At 35.2% G+C, this 16,743-nt stretch overlaps 1 protein-coding gene across 1 annotated transcript in view; it reads left to right on the top strand.

The window, feature by feature from the left end:
- The window catches only part of IQCM (IQ motif containing M), a gene marked incomplete at both ends in the record, with an annotated part of 364,405 nt that overhangs the window by 147,387 nt on the left and 200,275 nt on the right, over window positions 1-16,743 (top strand). The window contains 2 exons of the mRNA XM_081217168.1: window positions 4,124-4,268; window positions 10,804-10,938. Coding sequence (XP_081073294.1) covers window positions 4,124-4,268; window positions 10,804-10,938 — 280 coding nt within the window. The remainder of the gene's footprint in view (window positions 1-4,123; window positions 4,269-10,803; window positions 10,939-16,743) is intronic.

Here is a 16,743-nt window from a genome sequence, read left to right as displayed (position 1 = left end):
AAAGTTGGAGAAATGCACAGTACGTAGGACATTGGTTTTGATTAGATTTGGAGATAAGGGAGCTGGAGGAGTCAGGAATGGATCCTAGGTTTTTGTCTTGGGCAACCTGATGGATGATTGTGAAATATAGAACTTCGGAAGAGTGAGTAGGAGAGGTGGGAGGAAAGGAAAGGAGACAGAGTCCAGTTTTCAACATTGAGTTTGAAGTGCCTGTGGAACATCCTTGAGATGTCTGGGAAGCAGTTGGGTACATGAGTCTAAGCTCAGAAGGAAGATTGGGCCATAGGGAAAATTTGAGGTTCGTCAGTAGTCCTTAAACTTTTTCCACCTTAACACACCTGAAGAAGAATATAAAACCATCCCACCCATAAAAGTGGCTCAATTTGTCAATGATTCTCATTTTATCTCTGAGAAAGCTCTTTCCCCAGGTGACTGCATGGCTCTCTTATTTCATTCATCTTTCTGTTCATTGTTACATTATCAAAAAGCCTGCCCCATACTACCCTATAAAAAATAACACTTACTCTGGTCACTCCCTATTCCATTTAAAACACTATTGTTCTTCATACCACGGACTGCCACCTAATACATATATATTTGTTTACTGGATTATTGTTCCTTCCATCAGAATGTAACTCATTGTGAGACAGGAATTTTGTCTTTTCTGTTCACTAATCCACAAGGTCTAGAATTTCCCTGGCACATGTTTTTGAATAAATTATTTCCAACATGATGGAGAGTGGGATAAGAGGATGTGAAATCTGGGAAATCTTTTCTACACATTTTGATTCAGCTCCCTGAACAAGGATGCCCTCTGTACTCTGCCCTCATCCATAGATTTGAGAGTCATTATTAGTGATACTGTCTAGAGCTATTGGAATTGATGTCATTGTCCAGAGAGCATATGTAAAGTAAGGAGAGAGGCATGAAAAGGCAAGAGTGAGAAATACCAATGCTCAAGGGGGAAGGCAGAGATGAAGATTCCACAAATGAATTCCATAGCTAGAGAGGTATGAAGAAAACCAGAATATGCTAGATCAAGGAAGTTCAGACACAGTATAATAAAGAGGGTTAGATCAGTAATTTCCAATGCTGCTAGGAATGAAGGCCTAGGCAAAAATAGGTAGAAGAACTAGTACTTCACAGTAGGAGAAACGTAAATGGCTAGTAAACATGAAAAAAGCTACTCTTGCTAGTAATCAAAGAAATTAAGTCCCACTAAGTATCATATGGTAGTGGAATCCTCCCAACAAGCAATCAATTCGTTACTTTAAAAAAAGACATGACCATATCAAATAAAAATCTGATTTATATTTGGAAAGTATTTTTAAATCCTGATGTACGATAAGCATGATACATTTACACTTTAAATCAACATGGATTGGAAAATTATAATCAGTAATTTGCATTGTCTTTTATTTCAATATTGCTGTTGTAAATATCAATTTGTACATTTTTCTGATTAATTCTGTCTTGAGAAATGTTTAGAAATATTGTGAAAGATTCACATACTGAGATGACATAGCATCATAACTGAGGCATATTTCTGTACAGAAGGCTGGCAGAGAGGCATGCTATCATAAGAACCACACAGATGGACCATTGCCATTTTCTCTGACCCAACTTCTTAACCATGAAAACCTCCTAGGTAGCCTTCTGAATGCCTCAGATCTGAGAAGGGTTTCTTCACAAGACAGGTTGTGTCACAAAAGAGGATTTATTAAATTCAGAGGAAAAACACTCATATAGGGTTTGGTGACTGACCAAATGCCCCTGCTCTCTTAGCAAATGTCATCATTCAACTAAGCAGCACTCCAAGCAGGGACCTTTTGCCTCATGTTCTAAGAATACAATTAAAACAATGCTTGATTCTTAATTATTAGCAAAAGAAACCTACTGGCAGATTTAAGCAGAAAGGTATTGACTAGAATATTGGGCAGAGGTCTGAAGAATTAAGCTCACGAACATGAAGGAATGATGAAGGCTAGCCTAGATAGCTCCTTGGATTCCAGTCAAATCCTGTACAGAGTCTGCTGCAAATGCTGAATCCTGTTCTGCTTCCACCAATGCTACCCTTAGAAAATGGATATTGCTGCCACGGTTACTCTACCACACAAATAGACTTCTCACTGTTTGTTTCACTTTTAAAAGCATTATTAGTTTCGAGTCAAAACCTGAGTCTGGTGTAGATAATGGAGGAAGCTTTGTCACATGTCTGCATCCCAGCAACAGAGGAGGCTTGGATCATGAGCAACTGATTTGTGGCTTCAAATTGTAGGGAGTGAGTTATGCCTTCTGCTAAGATTCACATGATGGGGAGTGCTCCAAAAGTGTGACTTACTTCACTCTGTATGACAGACTCTAGGTCCATCCACCTCACTACCAAATGTAAAATAGATAGCTAGTGGGAAGCAGCCACATAGCACAGGGAGATCAGCTCTGTGCTTTGTGACCAGCTAGCGGGGTGGGATAGCGAGGGTGGGAGGGAGGGAGATGCAAGGGGGAAGAGATATGGAGATATATGTATATGTATAACTGTTTCACTTTGTTATACAGCAGAAACTAAGACACCATTGTAAAGCAATTATACTCCAATAAAGATGTTTAAAAAACTTAGAAACCATAAAAAAAAAGTGTGACCAATCCATTATTTAAAACAAAACAAAACGACAAGAGCCTATTGAACAAAAGGTAGATTAAAAATACACACTGGAAAATGTTATTAAATGTTGAAAGACATTAGCAAACATTCAGAATCTGCCTGATTCTGATGGAATTCAGATGGAAGGAGAAAAGGAAAGTAGTGAAATTATGCTAATTTATTTTTTTATTTAGGTAAATCAAGAAATATTATTTCATTGATAGTTTTGATAAAAAATATAGGCTTAAACATAGTGTTTTAAAAAGGTGAAGAAAAATAAAATAATAAAAACAACCTTCCAAGAATCACACAAAACAGAAAATAAATAAGAGCAAGAACAATCATAAGTGTAATAGTAACTATACTAGGAAAGAAACCAAAACAAAAATTTATAGAATGGGTGAAAAATATGAAATTAAAGTAAATTAAGAGGAATACTTATATAATTAAAACTGTGGGCTCTGAAGTGTCCCTATTTTGAATTCAGAACCAATTCTGCAATTTACTAACTATAGGACTGTGGGAAAGTTATTTAAAGATTTTATACTTTAGTGTTTTTACTTGTATAAAGGCATACAAAGCACATCAAAGGAAAGTGGACTCAGAAGAAATTTCATGAACTTCAGTACATTTGTAAAAAATTAATGAAAATAGGTTAATTAAGTCTTTAATTCAAGAAGCCAAGAAGGAGAAAATAAACCTTAAAAAAAGGAGTTAATAAAGATAAGTAGAGAAATTAATGAGCTAGAAAATGAAAAATGTAAAAATATTTGAATTGGTATATAAAATGGAACTGGCTGTTTACAAAACCAAAAAAAAAAGAACCCTGAAATAGATGAATTTTTATACTTTAATTTAAAAAAGCTTATTATAGTAGAATGTATAAAATGAACATACAGAAAAATACAGTCACAGATTAAAGGTAAACTGACAGAACAACATTTGCACATATGCTGAAAAAGGTTACTTTCTTTAATATTGAGGGTTTTTTTTTTAGAAATCATAAGTAAAATCTGAAAATATCCAGTGAAAAATATGTACAATACATAAATATATAATTTTCAAAAGAAAGAAAATACAAGGATTTGAGCACTCAGAGTGGATAGCTTAGGTAAGAATCATCCATTACAGAGTAATGCCTTAATAAAACTTTTATGTTTTTTCTGGCTAAGTAGGCTACATATTATAAAAATCTGTACACCAACCTAGGAAGCTTCTATCACCCATCACCAAAACCTCTTTTTTACGGGAAGTATGAGTATGTGATAACAGAGCAACTCAAAATGATGTTCTCTGAACTTTAGGGAGATTAACCCACTCTATAATGCAGGTATTTAACCAAGCTTATTTAAAAACATAAATAAAATACATCATAATCTGAGAAACTGGGTGAGACAGATGAAATGAATAGGGCAAAATCAGATTAAATATAAATAGCAGAAATATATAAAGAGTTCAACTGTCTATATTGCTGTTTTATAGGCTTTGTATCATGGACCAGATTTGAGAACAGTTATAAACATGTATTGCAGACTAATCCATCGTGTTAAATATCGACTTGGTCTTTGGAGGACGAGACAAATTATAAACCTTACAGAGCTAGAGGAATGGATGGACAGAAAAAAATGTAGGTGATGCTGTCATTTCTGATTTGATTTTAGGCTTGGAATTATTTTAACCATTAATTTACATATAATTTACATATAATTACCCATAATTAACACAAGTAGGCAATATTTTTATTGCTGCAAGTTATTTACTTTTTAAGGTGATATATTGTATATGTGGATTAATTTATTAGGATCTCATTCTGGCTAAACAAAAAGGAAATTTAAAGGAAAGATAGCTAAAGAATGAGATTTCAGAAAGAACATGAACTAGAGCTGCTCAAGAGATCTAAGGAGCAAAAAATAAGGGGCAATCTCTGTTTGCCTCTGGGGGATAGAAAAGCTGCTATCACTTTATGACTTTTTATTCTTGAGCTTAAATTCAAATTCTAGGTTGGTTTAGCTTGAGTTATGTGTCCAACACTTTGCCTTGGTAGGGCAAAGAAATTTGTTCGGGAGTTGCATAGAAACTATATTCATTGGGGGGAGGGAATAGCTCCCCAAAGGAAAACTACATATTTGTAACAGAAGAACAGTTAAAGGACACTGAGCAGACTAAACAACAGATATCCATTACATGTTGCTTATTAGTGTTGAAATTCTATGTGAAGAACGGGTTTTCCAATTTCTATCTTAACTTTCAGAGATCCTGATTTTTATTATATTTAATGAATTTATTATTGCTTGATTAGGATTGATATTACAGTCTGTTTCTTGATTAAAAAATAAATGAGGACTTCTGGTTTCTGCTTCTGTATGTAAGGAGCTTGGAAGACAACACTCTATCTTAACAACAAGTAAAAAAGCTGAACAGACTAAAAAATCAACAACTCTTCTTGGATTCGTAAAAGAGGGGAGACACGGCAAACTGCTGCCCCTAAGATTGGAGAGACAGGCATACAAAGTCACAGCTTACCAGAGCAGAGACTCATGAGCAGAATCTGATGTGGGAACCAGTGCTGGGGTAAGAAAAATGAACTGTAATTGACAAATGGCAGGAGCACAATTCTGAGAGTTAAAAATTCCAGAGGATCCAGTCATAAAGGGGCCTCCACAATACTGCAATATTTACCCCCAGGAGCTCAATCAGATTCCCACAGTAAATATGAGAAAATGAACCATTTTGAAATATGCCAGATCACTCCATTCTTCTTAACAAGGCCTGCCTTCAGGGGAAACTAATTAATCAGAGCCTAACCTGCTGGGTATTATCAGAGCCTAATTAAACCTGTGGAAGGGAAATACCCAACTCCAGTCCACTCTGACCATCCTGTCCCACCTAAGGGGGAAGAAAAAAAACTGGGAAACATTCATGAAGTTCACAGTCTAGAGACATAGGCTCCATAAGAGACTGAGACCTAATCATTAGAACACTTCCTCTCCCCCAGCACCTTATCACCACATTACTAAAGACCTTTTTACAGCAGTTTCTTTTACCCAATATGTCATGACTAGCTACATGTATACTACAAGGTATACAAAAATGCAAAAAATACAATTTGTAAAGACAAAGCAAACATCAGATCCAGACGTGGCAGGGATGTTGTAATTATCAGACTGAGAATTTAAAACAACTATGATTAAATATGCTAATTATGCATAAAATAGACAGCATGCAAGAACAGATGGGCAAGGTAGGCAGAGAGATGGAAATTCCAAGAAAGAACCCCAAAGAAATGATAAAAATAAAAAATACTGTAACAGAAATGAAGAATGCCTCTGATGGGCTTCTTGGAAAGGTGACTGAGGAAAGATTTTCTGAGCTAGAAATTATATCAATAGAAGCCTTGAACACTGAAAAGCAAAGAGAACAAAGACTGAAATAAAAAACAGAACAAAGTTTCCAGGGACTGTGGGGCAACTACAAAAGCAGTAACATAGGAATACCAGAGGGAGAAGAAAGAAACATAAGAAATATTTATAACAATAATAACTGAGAATTTCCCCAAATTAATGTCAGACACCAAACCACAGATCCATGAAGCCCAGAGAACACCAAGTGGAATAAATTCCAAAAAACTACACCTAGGCATATCATCTTCAAACTATAGAAAATTAAAGATAAAGAAAAAAATCTTGAAAGAAGCCAGATGGGGAAGACACCTGGCCTCTGGAGAAAAAAAAAAAAAAAAAAGAATTACATTTGACTTATCCAAAACCATGCAAGTAAGAAGAATGGCATGAAATAGTAAAGTGTTGAGAGAAATAAAACACCAACCCAGAATTCTGTACCCTTAAAAATTATACTTAAAAAAAATGAAGGACTTTCTCAGACAAACAAAAATTGAGGGAATTTGTTGCCAGTATATCTGCCTTGCAAAAAGTGTTAAAATAAATTTCTTAGAGAGAGGGGAAATAATATAGGTCAGAAACTCAGACTACAAAAAGTAAAGAAGAGCACTGAAGAAGAAATAAGAAGGTAAAATAAAACATTTAATTTTCTTATTCCTAAGTGATCTTACAGATAACATGTTCAAAATAATACTAACAATATACTCAATTACTATATATATATATATATATATATATATATATATAGCTTAGGTATAATTATATATGCTGATATATGTATGTGTATGTATAAGTGAGGTGAATGACAACAATTATACAAGGGATGGGAGGGAGGAATTAGGATTATTTTGTTATTGTAAGGTATTTGCACTACCCATGAAGTAGGATAGTGTTATTTGAAAGTGGATTTAGATTAGCTATAAATGTATATTGTGAACTCCAGGGCAACCATTAAAAAAAAGTATAATAGATATGCTTTGAAATGAGAGAAAATAGAAACATATAAAATCCTCAATTAAAACTAAAAAAGGCAGAGAAAAGTAGAAGAGAAAAATAAGAACAAAGAACAAGGGCAACAAATAGAAAACCTATTGGATATAGTAGATATGAATCCAACTGTGTCAGTAATCACTTTGAACATTAAGTGATCTAAATGCACCAATTAAAAGACAAACATTGTCAGAGTGGATCAAAAAACACAACCCAATGGTATGCTGTCTACAAGAAACCCACTTTAAAGACATATATACGTTAAAAGTAAATGGATGGAGAAAAATGTACCATGTTAACAATAATCAAGATAAAGCAGGAGTAGCTATATTAATTTCAGACAGAGCAGGTTGCAAATTAAGGGAAGTTATCAAAGGTGAAGGAGAGCATTACATAATGGTAAAGGGGTCAATTCTCCGAGAAGACATTAACAATTGTAATTGTGTATCTGCCTAACAACATAGCATCAAACTATGTGAGGCAAAAACTGATAGAACTACAAGGAGAAATAGATGAATCCACTAACATAGTTGGGCAAAATCCAACACCCATTCATAATAAAAACTCTCAGTAAACAGGAAATAGAGAGGAACTTTCTCAACTTGATAAAGACTATCTACAAAAAAAAAAAAAAAACTACAGCTAACATCATACCTAATGTGAGTAACTCAGAGTTTTCCTACTAAGATCAGGTACATGGCAAGGATATCCTCTCTCACCACTCTCTCTCACCACTTCTTTTCAACATCATACTGGAAGTTCTTGCTGATGCAATAAAACAAGAAAAGGAAATAAAGGCGTACAGATTGGGAAGAAAGAAAACTATCTTTGTTTGCAGATCATATGATTGTTTGTGTAGCAAATCTGAAAGAATTGACAAAAAACCCTCTGGAACTAGCAAGCCATTTATATCAAGGTTGCAGGATACAAGGTTAATATACAAAAGTTAATTGCTTTCCTAGATACCAACAATGAACAAGTAGACTTTGAAATTAAAAACACACTACCATTTACATTAGTACCCTCCAAAAATGAAATACTTAGGTTTAAAGATAACAAAATATGTAGAAGATCTTTATGAGGAAAACTACAAGACTCCAATGAACAAAATCAAAGAACTAAATAAAAGGATAGATATTCCATGTTAATGGATAGGTAGTCTCAATATTGTAAAGATGTCAGTTCTTCCTAACTTGATCTATAGGTTTAATGCAATCACATTCAAAATCTCAGCAAGTTATTTTGTGGACACCACCAAAATGATTCTAAAGTTTATATGGAGAGGCAAAAGACCAGAATAGCCAACACAATATTGAAGAAGAACAAAATTGGACTGATGCTATCTGACTTCAAGATTTATGATAAGGCTACAAGTTCAAGTGTGATATTGGTGAAAGAATAGACAAATAGATCAGTGGAACAGAATAGAGAGCCCAGAAACAGACCCCTATAAATATAATCAACTGGTCTTTGACAAAAGAACAAAGGCAATATAATAGGGCAAAGATACTTTTCAACAAATGGTGCTGGACTAACTGGGCATCCATGTGTAAAAAAATAAATCTAAACACAGACTTTACACACTTCACAAAATTAACTCAAAATGGATCATAGACCTAAGTGTAAAATGCAAAACTGTGAAACTCCTAGGAGGTAACATAGGAGAAAACCTAGATGATCTTGGATATGGTGACTTTTTAGATACAACACCAAAGACATGACTCATTAAAAAATAATTGATAAACTAGACTACATTAAAATGAAGAACTTTTGCTCTGTGAAAGACAGTATCAAGAGAATGGGAAGATGAGCCACATACTGAAAGAAAATATTTGCAAAAGACATATCTAATAAAGGACTGTTATCCAAAATATACAAGGAACTCTTAAAAGTCAACAATAAGAAAGCAAACAAATTGATTAAAATATGGATCAAAGATCTCAACAGAGACCTCAGCACAGATAGCAAATAAGCATATGGAATGATGTTCCACATCATTTGTCATCAGGGAAGTGCAAATTAAAACAACAAAGAGATACCACTACACACCTATTAAAATGGCCAAATTCCAGAACACTGACAACACCAAACGCTGGCAAGGATGTGGAGCAGCAGGCACTGTTATTCATTGTTGGTGGGAAAGCAAAATGATACAGCCATTTTGAAAGACAGTTTGGTGTTTTTTTACAAAATTAAACATACCCTTACCATACAATCCAGCAATCATTCTCCTTGGGGTTTAGCCACAGGGGATTTACGTCCACACAAACCCTACACATGGATATCTATAGCAGCATTTTCATAATTGCCAAAGCATGGAAGCAACCTTCCAAGCTTTTCCCTCCATTAGTAGGTGAATGGATAAATAAACTGGTGCACCCAGACAGTGAATATCATTTCGTTCTAAGAAGAAATGTGCTGTTAAGCCATGAAAAGAAATGGAGGAACCTTAAGTGCGTATTGCTAAGTGAAAGAAGCCAATCTGAAAAGGCTCCTTGATCACCTGGCACTTCTGGCTTGCTGCACAGGTGGGCAGAGTGGAGTCCTGCAGCCAGAGGGACCCCTTAGGCAATGAAATGCAGATGCAATTTAAATCAGCATGTACAGACATGTAAGGGACAAGGCAATATGAATGGAAACACCAACAGCAACTGCTCTAGTTTGCTTGTTAGAATAGAGAGAAAAATTCATAGAGATACTAAATAGACATTTATGTTTATTTTCTGCTGTGTTTCAGAATCTGGAATAGCTACTCATATTCAGGCAATCACTAAATGTTTCTTGAACTTGTTGATGTCTTATGACTGTCCATATCAGCTGAATGAGTGGATGAGTGAATGGATAGAAAGTTGAAGTCTATATGGTTGATTGTCAGGATGATACATTAACTTCTGTTAGAAACCACTCTGGTGCGCTTTGTCATTGGGAGCCCCTATTTCAGAGCTAAACCTGTGCTGAGGACAGACCCTGTCAACTTGTAAATTCTGATTAACAATCAGCTTTATGGGACTAATCCATATACTTTAGAATGGAGACTCAATTTCACCTTTTTGAAAAAAAAAAATAAAACGGAGAACTACACTTACAAAACGCATGCATCAGTTCTCTTGGTCATTATCTAAACCCTGTCTAATGCCAACTTTGGGAAATAGGTGAGGGTTGGCCCGACTGAATGATTTTCTGGGGAAGTCTTGAGCCAGGAGTGACAAAAGACATTAAAAAGTAGGAAGTAGGAATGCATGAAGTTACCAAAAAGTAGATATTTTAAGGGCAAAATCAGCAGTAGAATAAGCAGTCCAAAGTGGAATCACCAATTCAAGTAAATAGTTAGAATGTGGGTAGAAGTCAAAAAGAGATGAAAAAATTAGGGAAACTAATCAAAACTAATAAAAAATGAATGCTGAAATGGGTCAACAGAAATCAGGCCCCCAGAAGCCCTGAGCTATATCTTACAATGTGGTTTGAACGTTGATATATGTAGAGTCTATGGACAACTGTCATGTAAACTAGGCCAGAGGATGCCAGTGTTCTCTTTGGGGAAGCAAGACCAAATTTCCCTCCTTTGGAGTGGGGGAGGGAGAAGCATGCCCACTTCCTCTGCCTGCCCCAGGAGGCTGACATGGTCCTACTCCCCTCATGGAGGCTTATCACCAGACATCAAAATAAAACTGGAATGAAAGTGTCTTCAAATCCAGATCACACTTTCAGGTGGGGTGTATACTTGATATGTTATTTACAAAGAAAATATTTTATTTTATCTTTTTTTCCTTGTAGTCTATGAAACAATGTTTGCTAAAAGAGAAGATTGGCAAGGATTAGAAAGAAGTAAGCTCCTTAAGTACTTCAATGACTGTGGTCATTTCCCAACGCACCAGCAAATTGATGAGGTTTGGGACCTGGTCCATAGAGGTATTTTCTCATTTCTTTTTTTGCTTTCTCCTTTCTTTCTTTCCTCCCTATTTTCCTCCTTTGTTCTTTCCTTCCTTCTCTTACTTTCATTAAACTTGTGTTATAAGTCCCTATTTTTCAAATTTTCAAAACCTGATTTTAATATATATGAAAGAAATTAAAAGAACAGGTCAAAAGAAGTTAATATGGTAAAATTATTTTTAGAGAGGTAGAAGAGATTCTTTAGCTTTTTAAGCTTTTAATGTATTTTTGATACAATATAAGTTATGTCAGGATAAATTTTAAACCACCATGTATTTTAAATACTGATGCTAAAATGATTTCTGCCGAATAGATTTGGTACCAAAGAACATAGTCAAGTTTAAATGTTTAAACATTATCAATTATTTCAATACAATAGATTTTCACAGTTAGAAAATCATTTCTTTTCTGAACAGTCAATAAGTGAAGGGATAATATTGTTTTTTGTATGGGAATATTTAGTAAGTTAAATGGAGCAACATTTCTCCATTCTCTGAAGATTAGTAATGGAGTGGAAATTGTCACCAAGGTATGGGAAATCTCAATGAATTTTCCTTAACTCCTTAAGATTCTTCTCAGCATTTCTTTCTGTGTCCACACTAATGCTATGGCTGGCTGCCATGTTTAAAGATGATGAATGATGTACCCGTAATTTAACTGAGAGGAAAATATAAACAAGCAAAACAAAATATTTCAGGATCTTTTTTTTTAATAGAGGTGAAGGGCCCACATACCAGTAGGAAGGTATGATTAATGTCAGAGTGACAAGGTTGAAGCTTCATTATAGGTTGAAGTTCTCTTCCTTTGTTAGTTCTTAGTGTAATTTTCTAATTCTTTACCTATGTATGGACTTTGCTTTGCCACTGCAGAATCCCTAGTACCTAGAAAAGTTTTCTAGACTCTTGGTAAATATTTGTTCACAGTCTGGAGAAGCATCCAGATCATGTTGGATATTTAAGCAAATTTTTCCTGATGACAAAAACATTAAATATTTATTATAGAAAATTTGGGAATATAGAAATATATAAAATTACTAACAAATAGCAATTAACGTTTGATGTTCATCATTCCCAGTTTTTTTCTGTGCATATAACATTTTTATGAAAATTGGAATTTTCTAAATATTTGAAAATCTACTTTTTTGCTTAACAATACTCATTAATTTCCAAGCCATAAGTATCTTTTACAACATTATTTATGATAGAGTAATAACCTATCATAAGGGTATTCTGTATTTACTGTTGTATATTTAAATTCTTACCATTTTTCTTTATAATAAATGATAATAAAATTTTAAAAATTGAATGCAGCAAAATAAAATCAATTAGAGATTTCAGAAACTTATACTGGTTAGTGTTGGTAATTTAAAATATGTTTTTCTTCAAATTAACAGTTTCTTAGTGATATTTTCCTTCACTGATTATTTTGGAGTATATCATAAAGGCTTAGGTTTAGAGCATGGCTTAGTATTAGCTTGCCTGGATTTAATTCCTGGCTTCAGCACTTATTAGCTGTATGTCTTTGGACAAGTTATTTATCTCTGCTATGCCTTACTTTATATATATGTAAAAGGAAGATAATACTGTCTAAGTCACTGGGCTGTTAGGAGATTAAAATGAAATAATTCATGTAAAACATATGGCCCATTATAAGTGCTCAATAAATGTTTGCTATTATTATTCTTAAATAATTTTAAGTATACTTAGATAATTATGAAAATTAATTTTCATAATTTTTATTCTGAAAATGTCAAAATGTTGAACCTAATTGTTGAGTGGTGTATTTCTATAGAGATTTTTGTATTGAATGTTATCCACTGGTTTCCACCCATATCATCTCTTGCTTACCATAATGACCTGTGTGCTAGAGAAGATGATATGCTCATTTATGTTCATTTTACAAATGAGAGAACTGAGACTTAGAGACCTTTTTAAGCTCATTAGGAGAGCAGAAACTATCCCTGGTCTCTTCAAGTCAAGTTCAATGCTCTTTCCATTTTACTATGTGGAGTAAAATTTAAAAGTTCAGTGTTACAAAAGCATAATTAGATAGATGGTTAAAATATTCTTGACAACAAGTACTGCCTTTTATTGATCTTTCACAGACTAGATAATGCCTTTCAATATAGTAGGTTTTCTGAAAATGATTTACTCTATTAAATTTCTTATTAAAACTAGAATTTTCAAAAGAACAGTTAGTGTAAAACATACTGCTTTCATTATAATACTTAAAACTGGGAAGCTTTCCTTTATAGAAAGAAGCCAATCTAACATAATTTAAAATATATGTCCAATTATGCTGCTACATCCAGTTCAAAAATTCTAGTGGTTTGTAAAAACCGCTTTAATTTAAAATAATGGAAAGAAAACAGAAAATTTATGGGAAATGGAGCTAAATTAATGTTTTCTGCTTGCTTCTGCTAAGAGAATCTTATTTTATGCATTTTGGATTGTCAATCATCTTCATTCATACTGACTTATTTGATTGTGGATAATAGCTCCAGATGTGCAACCTACACATTTTTTCATCTAGTAGAATATTTCACCTAACCCGTATGTACTTAATTAAACTGATTAACTTCATCAGTGTATGATACCAAGTAGGTCAAAGTTCCAAAACTGTCTCTATGTGTTCAGGTATTTTTAGCTTTTTTTTTTTCCCACATTTTTTCTTATCACTATGGTAACAAAAAATTGTGACTGAGGATGTGATTTTTGTCTGAAAATCTTCCTTTGGGATAATGAATCCCCTTCAGACTGCATGTAGAGGCTGATCTTAAAAGCTGAAGACTATGCAAACATGAGAACATTTACTTGATATTCATTTACATCTCAACAAATGAAATTAATAACAATAGGATGGCATATCTCAAAGGAAAGAAAATCATAAGTTGGTTCTATATTATCTATTCTCATATCTAACTATTTTTAGAAGTTTGAACTTTGAAGGTTTTCCAGTGTCCTCTCAACACATAAATAGAACTTTTAGTTTGTTTTCTGCAATTGAAATGAACTCAACAATGAAGACAAGTCCACTTTCACTGTGGAGAACTAGACAAAAATGTTAAAACCTGAAATACCCTCTGCATCTGAAGAAAGAATGGTCTGAGATAGGATATGAATTATTTCAGCGTCCCTGACTAGTTGGTGGCAAACTGTAACTGTATCCTGGGCCTCCTGCTCCTCAGGGCACAGCTTTACCCACCACAAGCAGACAGCACTGGATTTTCTGTTACTTTCTCAAGATATGGCTTTATGTTATTAAATGAGGAGCATATAATGAATTTTCCCTAAAATTGTTTTCATATGAAGAAGCTCTCTAATAATAAGATTTTGATTAAGCATAGAAGGGATTAAAGAGGATTTAAAAAGGTAATATTCTAGGGCATAAGAAATTCTAATGATAAAAGAATGCAAGGAGATTGGTTCAAGATGGCAGAGTAGAAGGACATGCTCTCACTCCCTCTTTCGAAAACACTGGAATCACAACTAAATGCTGAGCAATCATCGACAGGAAAACACTGGAACTCACCAAAACAGATACCCCACATGCAAAGACAAAAGAGAAGCCACAATGAGAAGGTAGGAGGGGTGCTATCACAATAAAATCAAATCCCATACCTGCTGGGTGGTTAACTCACAAACTGGAGAACACTTATACCACAGAAGCCCACCCACTGGAGTGAAGGTTCTGAGCCACACGTCAGGCTTCCCAACCTGGGGGTCTGGCAACGGGAGGAAGAATTCCTAGAGAATCAGACTTTGAAGGCTAGTGGGATTTGATTGCAGGACTTTGGCAGGACTGGGGGAAACAGAAACTCTGCTCTTGGAGGGCACACACAAATTAGTGTGTGCATCAGGAGCCAGGGGAAGGAGCAGTGACCCCATAGGAGACTGAACCAGACCTACCTGCTAGTGTTGGAGGGTCTCCTGCAGAGGCGGGAGGCAGCTGTGGCTCACCAAGGGACAAGGACACTGACAACAGGAGTTCTGGGAAGTAGTCCTTGGCGTGAGCCCTCCCAAAGTCTGCCATTAGCCCCACCAAAGAGCCCAGGCTCCAGTGTTGGGTCGCCTCAGGCCAAACAACCAACAAGGAGGGAACTCAGCCCCACCCATCAGCAGACAAGTGGATTAAAGTTTTACTGAGCTCTGCCCACCAGAGCAACACCCAGCTCTACCCACCACCAGTCCCTCCCATCAGGAAACTTCCACAAGCCTCTTAGATAGCCTCATCCACCAGAGGGCAGATAGCAGAAGCAAGAAGAACTATAATGCTGCAGCCTGTGGAACAGAAACCACATTCACAGAAAGAAAGACAAGATGAAAAGGCAGAGGGCTATGTACCAGATGAATGAACAACATAAAACCCCAGAGAAACAGCTAAATGAAGTGGAGATAGGCAACCTTCCAGAAAAAGAATTTAGAATAATGGTAGTGAAGATAATCCAGGACCTTGGAAAAAGAATGGAGGCAAAGATCGAGAAGATGCAAGAAATGTTCAACAAAGATCTAGAAGAATTAAAGAACAGACAAACAGAGGTGAACAATAAAATAACTGAAATGAAAAATACACTAGAAGGAATCAATAGCAGAATAACTGAGGCAAAAGAATGGATAAGTGACCTGGAAGACAGAATGGTGGAATTCACTGCTGTGGAATGGAATAAAGAAAAAAAAATGAAAAGAAATGAAGACAGCCTAAGAGACCTCTGGGACAACATTAAACGCAACAACATTCACATTATAGGGGTCCCAGAAGGAGAAGAGAGAGAGAAAGGAGCCAAGAAAATATTTGAAGAGATTATGGTCGAAACTTCCCTAACATGGGAAAGGAAATACCCACCCATGTCCAGGAAGCACAGAGAGTCCCATATAGGATAAACCCAAGGAGAAACATGTCAAGACACAGAAATCAAATTAGCAAAAATTAAAGACAAAGAAAAATTATTGAAAGCAGAAAGGGAAAAATGACAAATAACATACATGGGAACTGCCATAAGGTTAACAGCTGATTTCTCAGCAGAAACTCTATAAGCCAGAAGGGAGTGGCATGGTATACTTAAAGTGATGAAAGGGAAGAACCTACAATCAAGATTACTCTACCTGACAAGGATCTCATTCAGATTCGATGGAGAAATCAAAAGCTTTACAGACAAGCAAAAGCTAAGAGAATTCAGCACCTCCAAACCAGCTCTACAACAAATGCTAAAGGAACTTCTCTAAGTGGGAAACACAAGAGAAGAAAAGGACCTACAAAAACAAATCCAAAACAATCAAGAAAATGGTAAATGGAACATACATATCGATAATTACCTTAAAAGTAAGTGGATTAAATGCTCCAACCAAAAGACACAGGCTTGCTGAATGGATACAAAAACAAAACCCATATATATGCTGTCTACAAGAGAAACACTTCAGACCTAGGGACACATACAGACTGAAAGTGAGGGAATGGAAAAAGATATTCCATACAAATGGAAATCAAAAGAAACCTGGAGTAGCAATACTCATATCAGATAAAATAGACTTTAAAATAAAGAACGTTAAAAGAGACAAGGGAGGACACTACATAATGATCAAGGGATCAATCCAAGAAGAAGATATAACAATTATAAATATATATGCACCCAACATAGGAGCACCTCAATACATTAGCACCTGCTAACAACTCTAAAAGAGGAAATTGACAGTAACACAGTAATAGTGGTGGACTTTAACACCTCACTACACCAATGGACAGACCATCCAAACAGAAAATTAATAAGGAAACAGAAGCTTTAAATGA

Source organism: Mesoplodon bidens (assembly GCF_964165515.1).
Source record: "Mesoplodon bidens genome assembly, chromosome: 1".
In the NCBI taxonomy this organism is placed as follows: domain Eukaryota; kingdom Metazoa; phylum Chordata; class Mammalia; order Artiodactyla; family Ziphiidae; genus Mesoplodon; species Mesoplodon bidens.
This window is presented reverse-complemented; position numbering and strand designations above follow the sequence as displayed.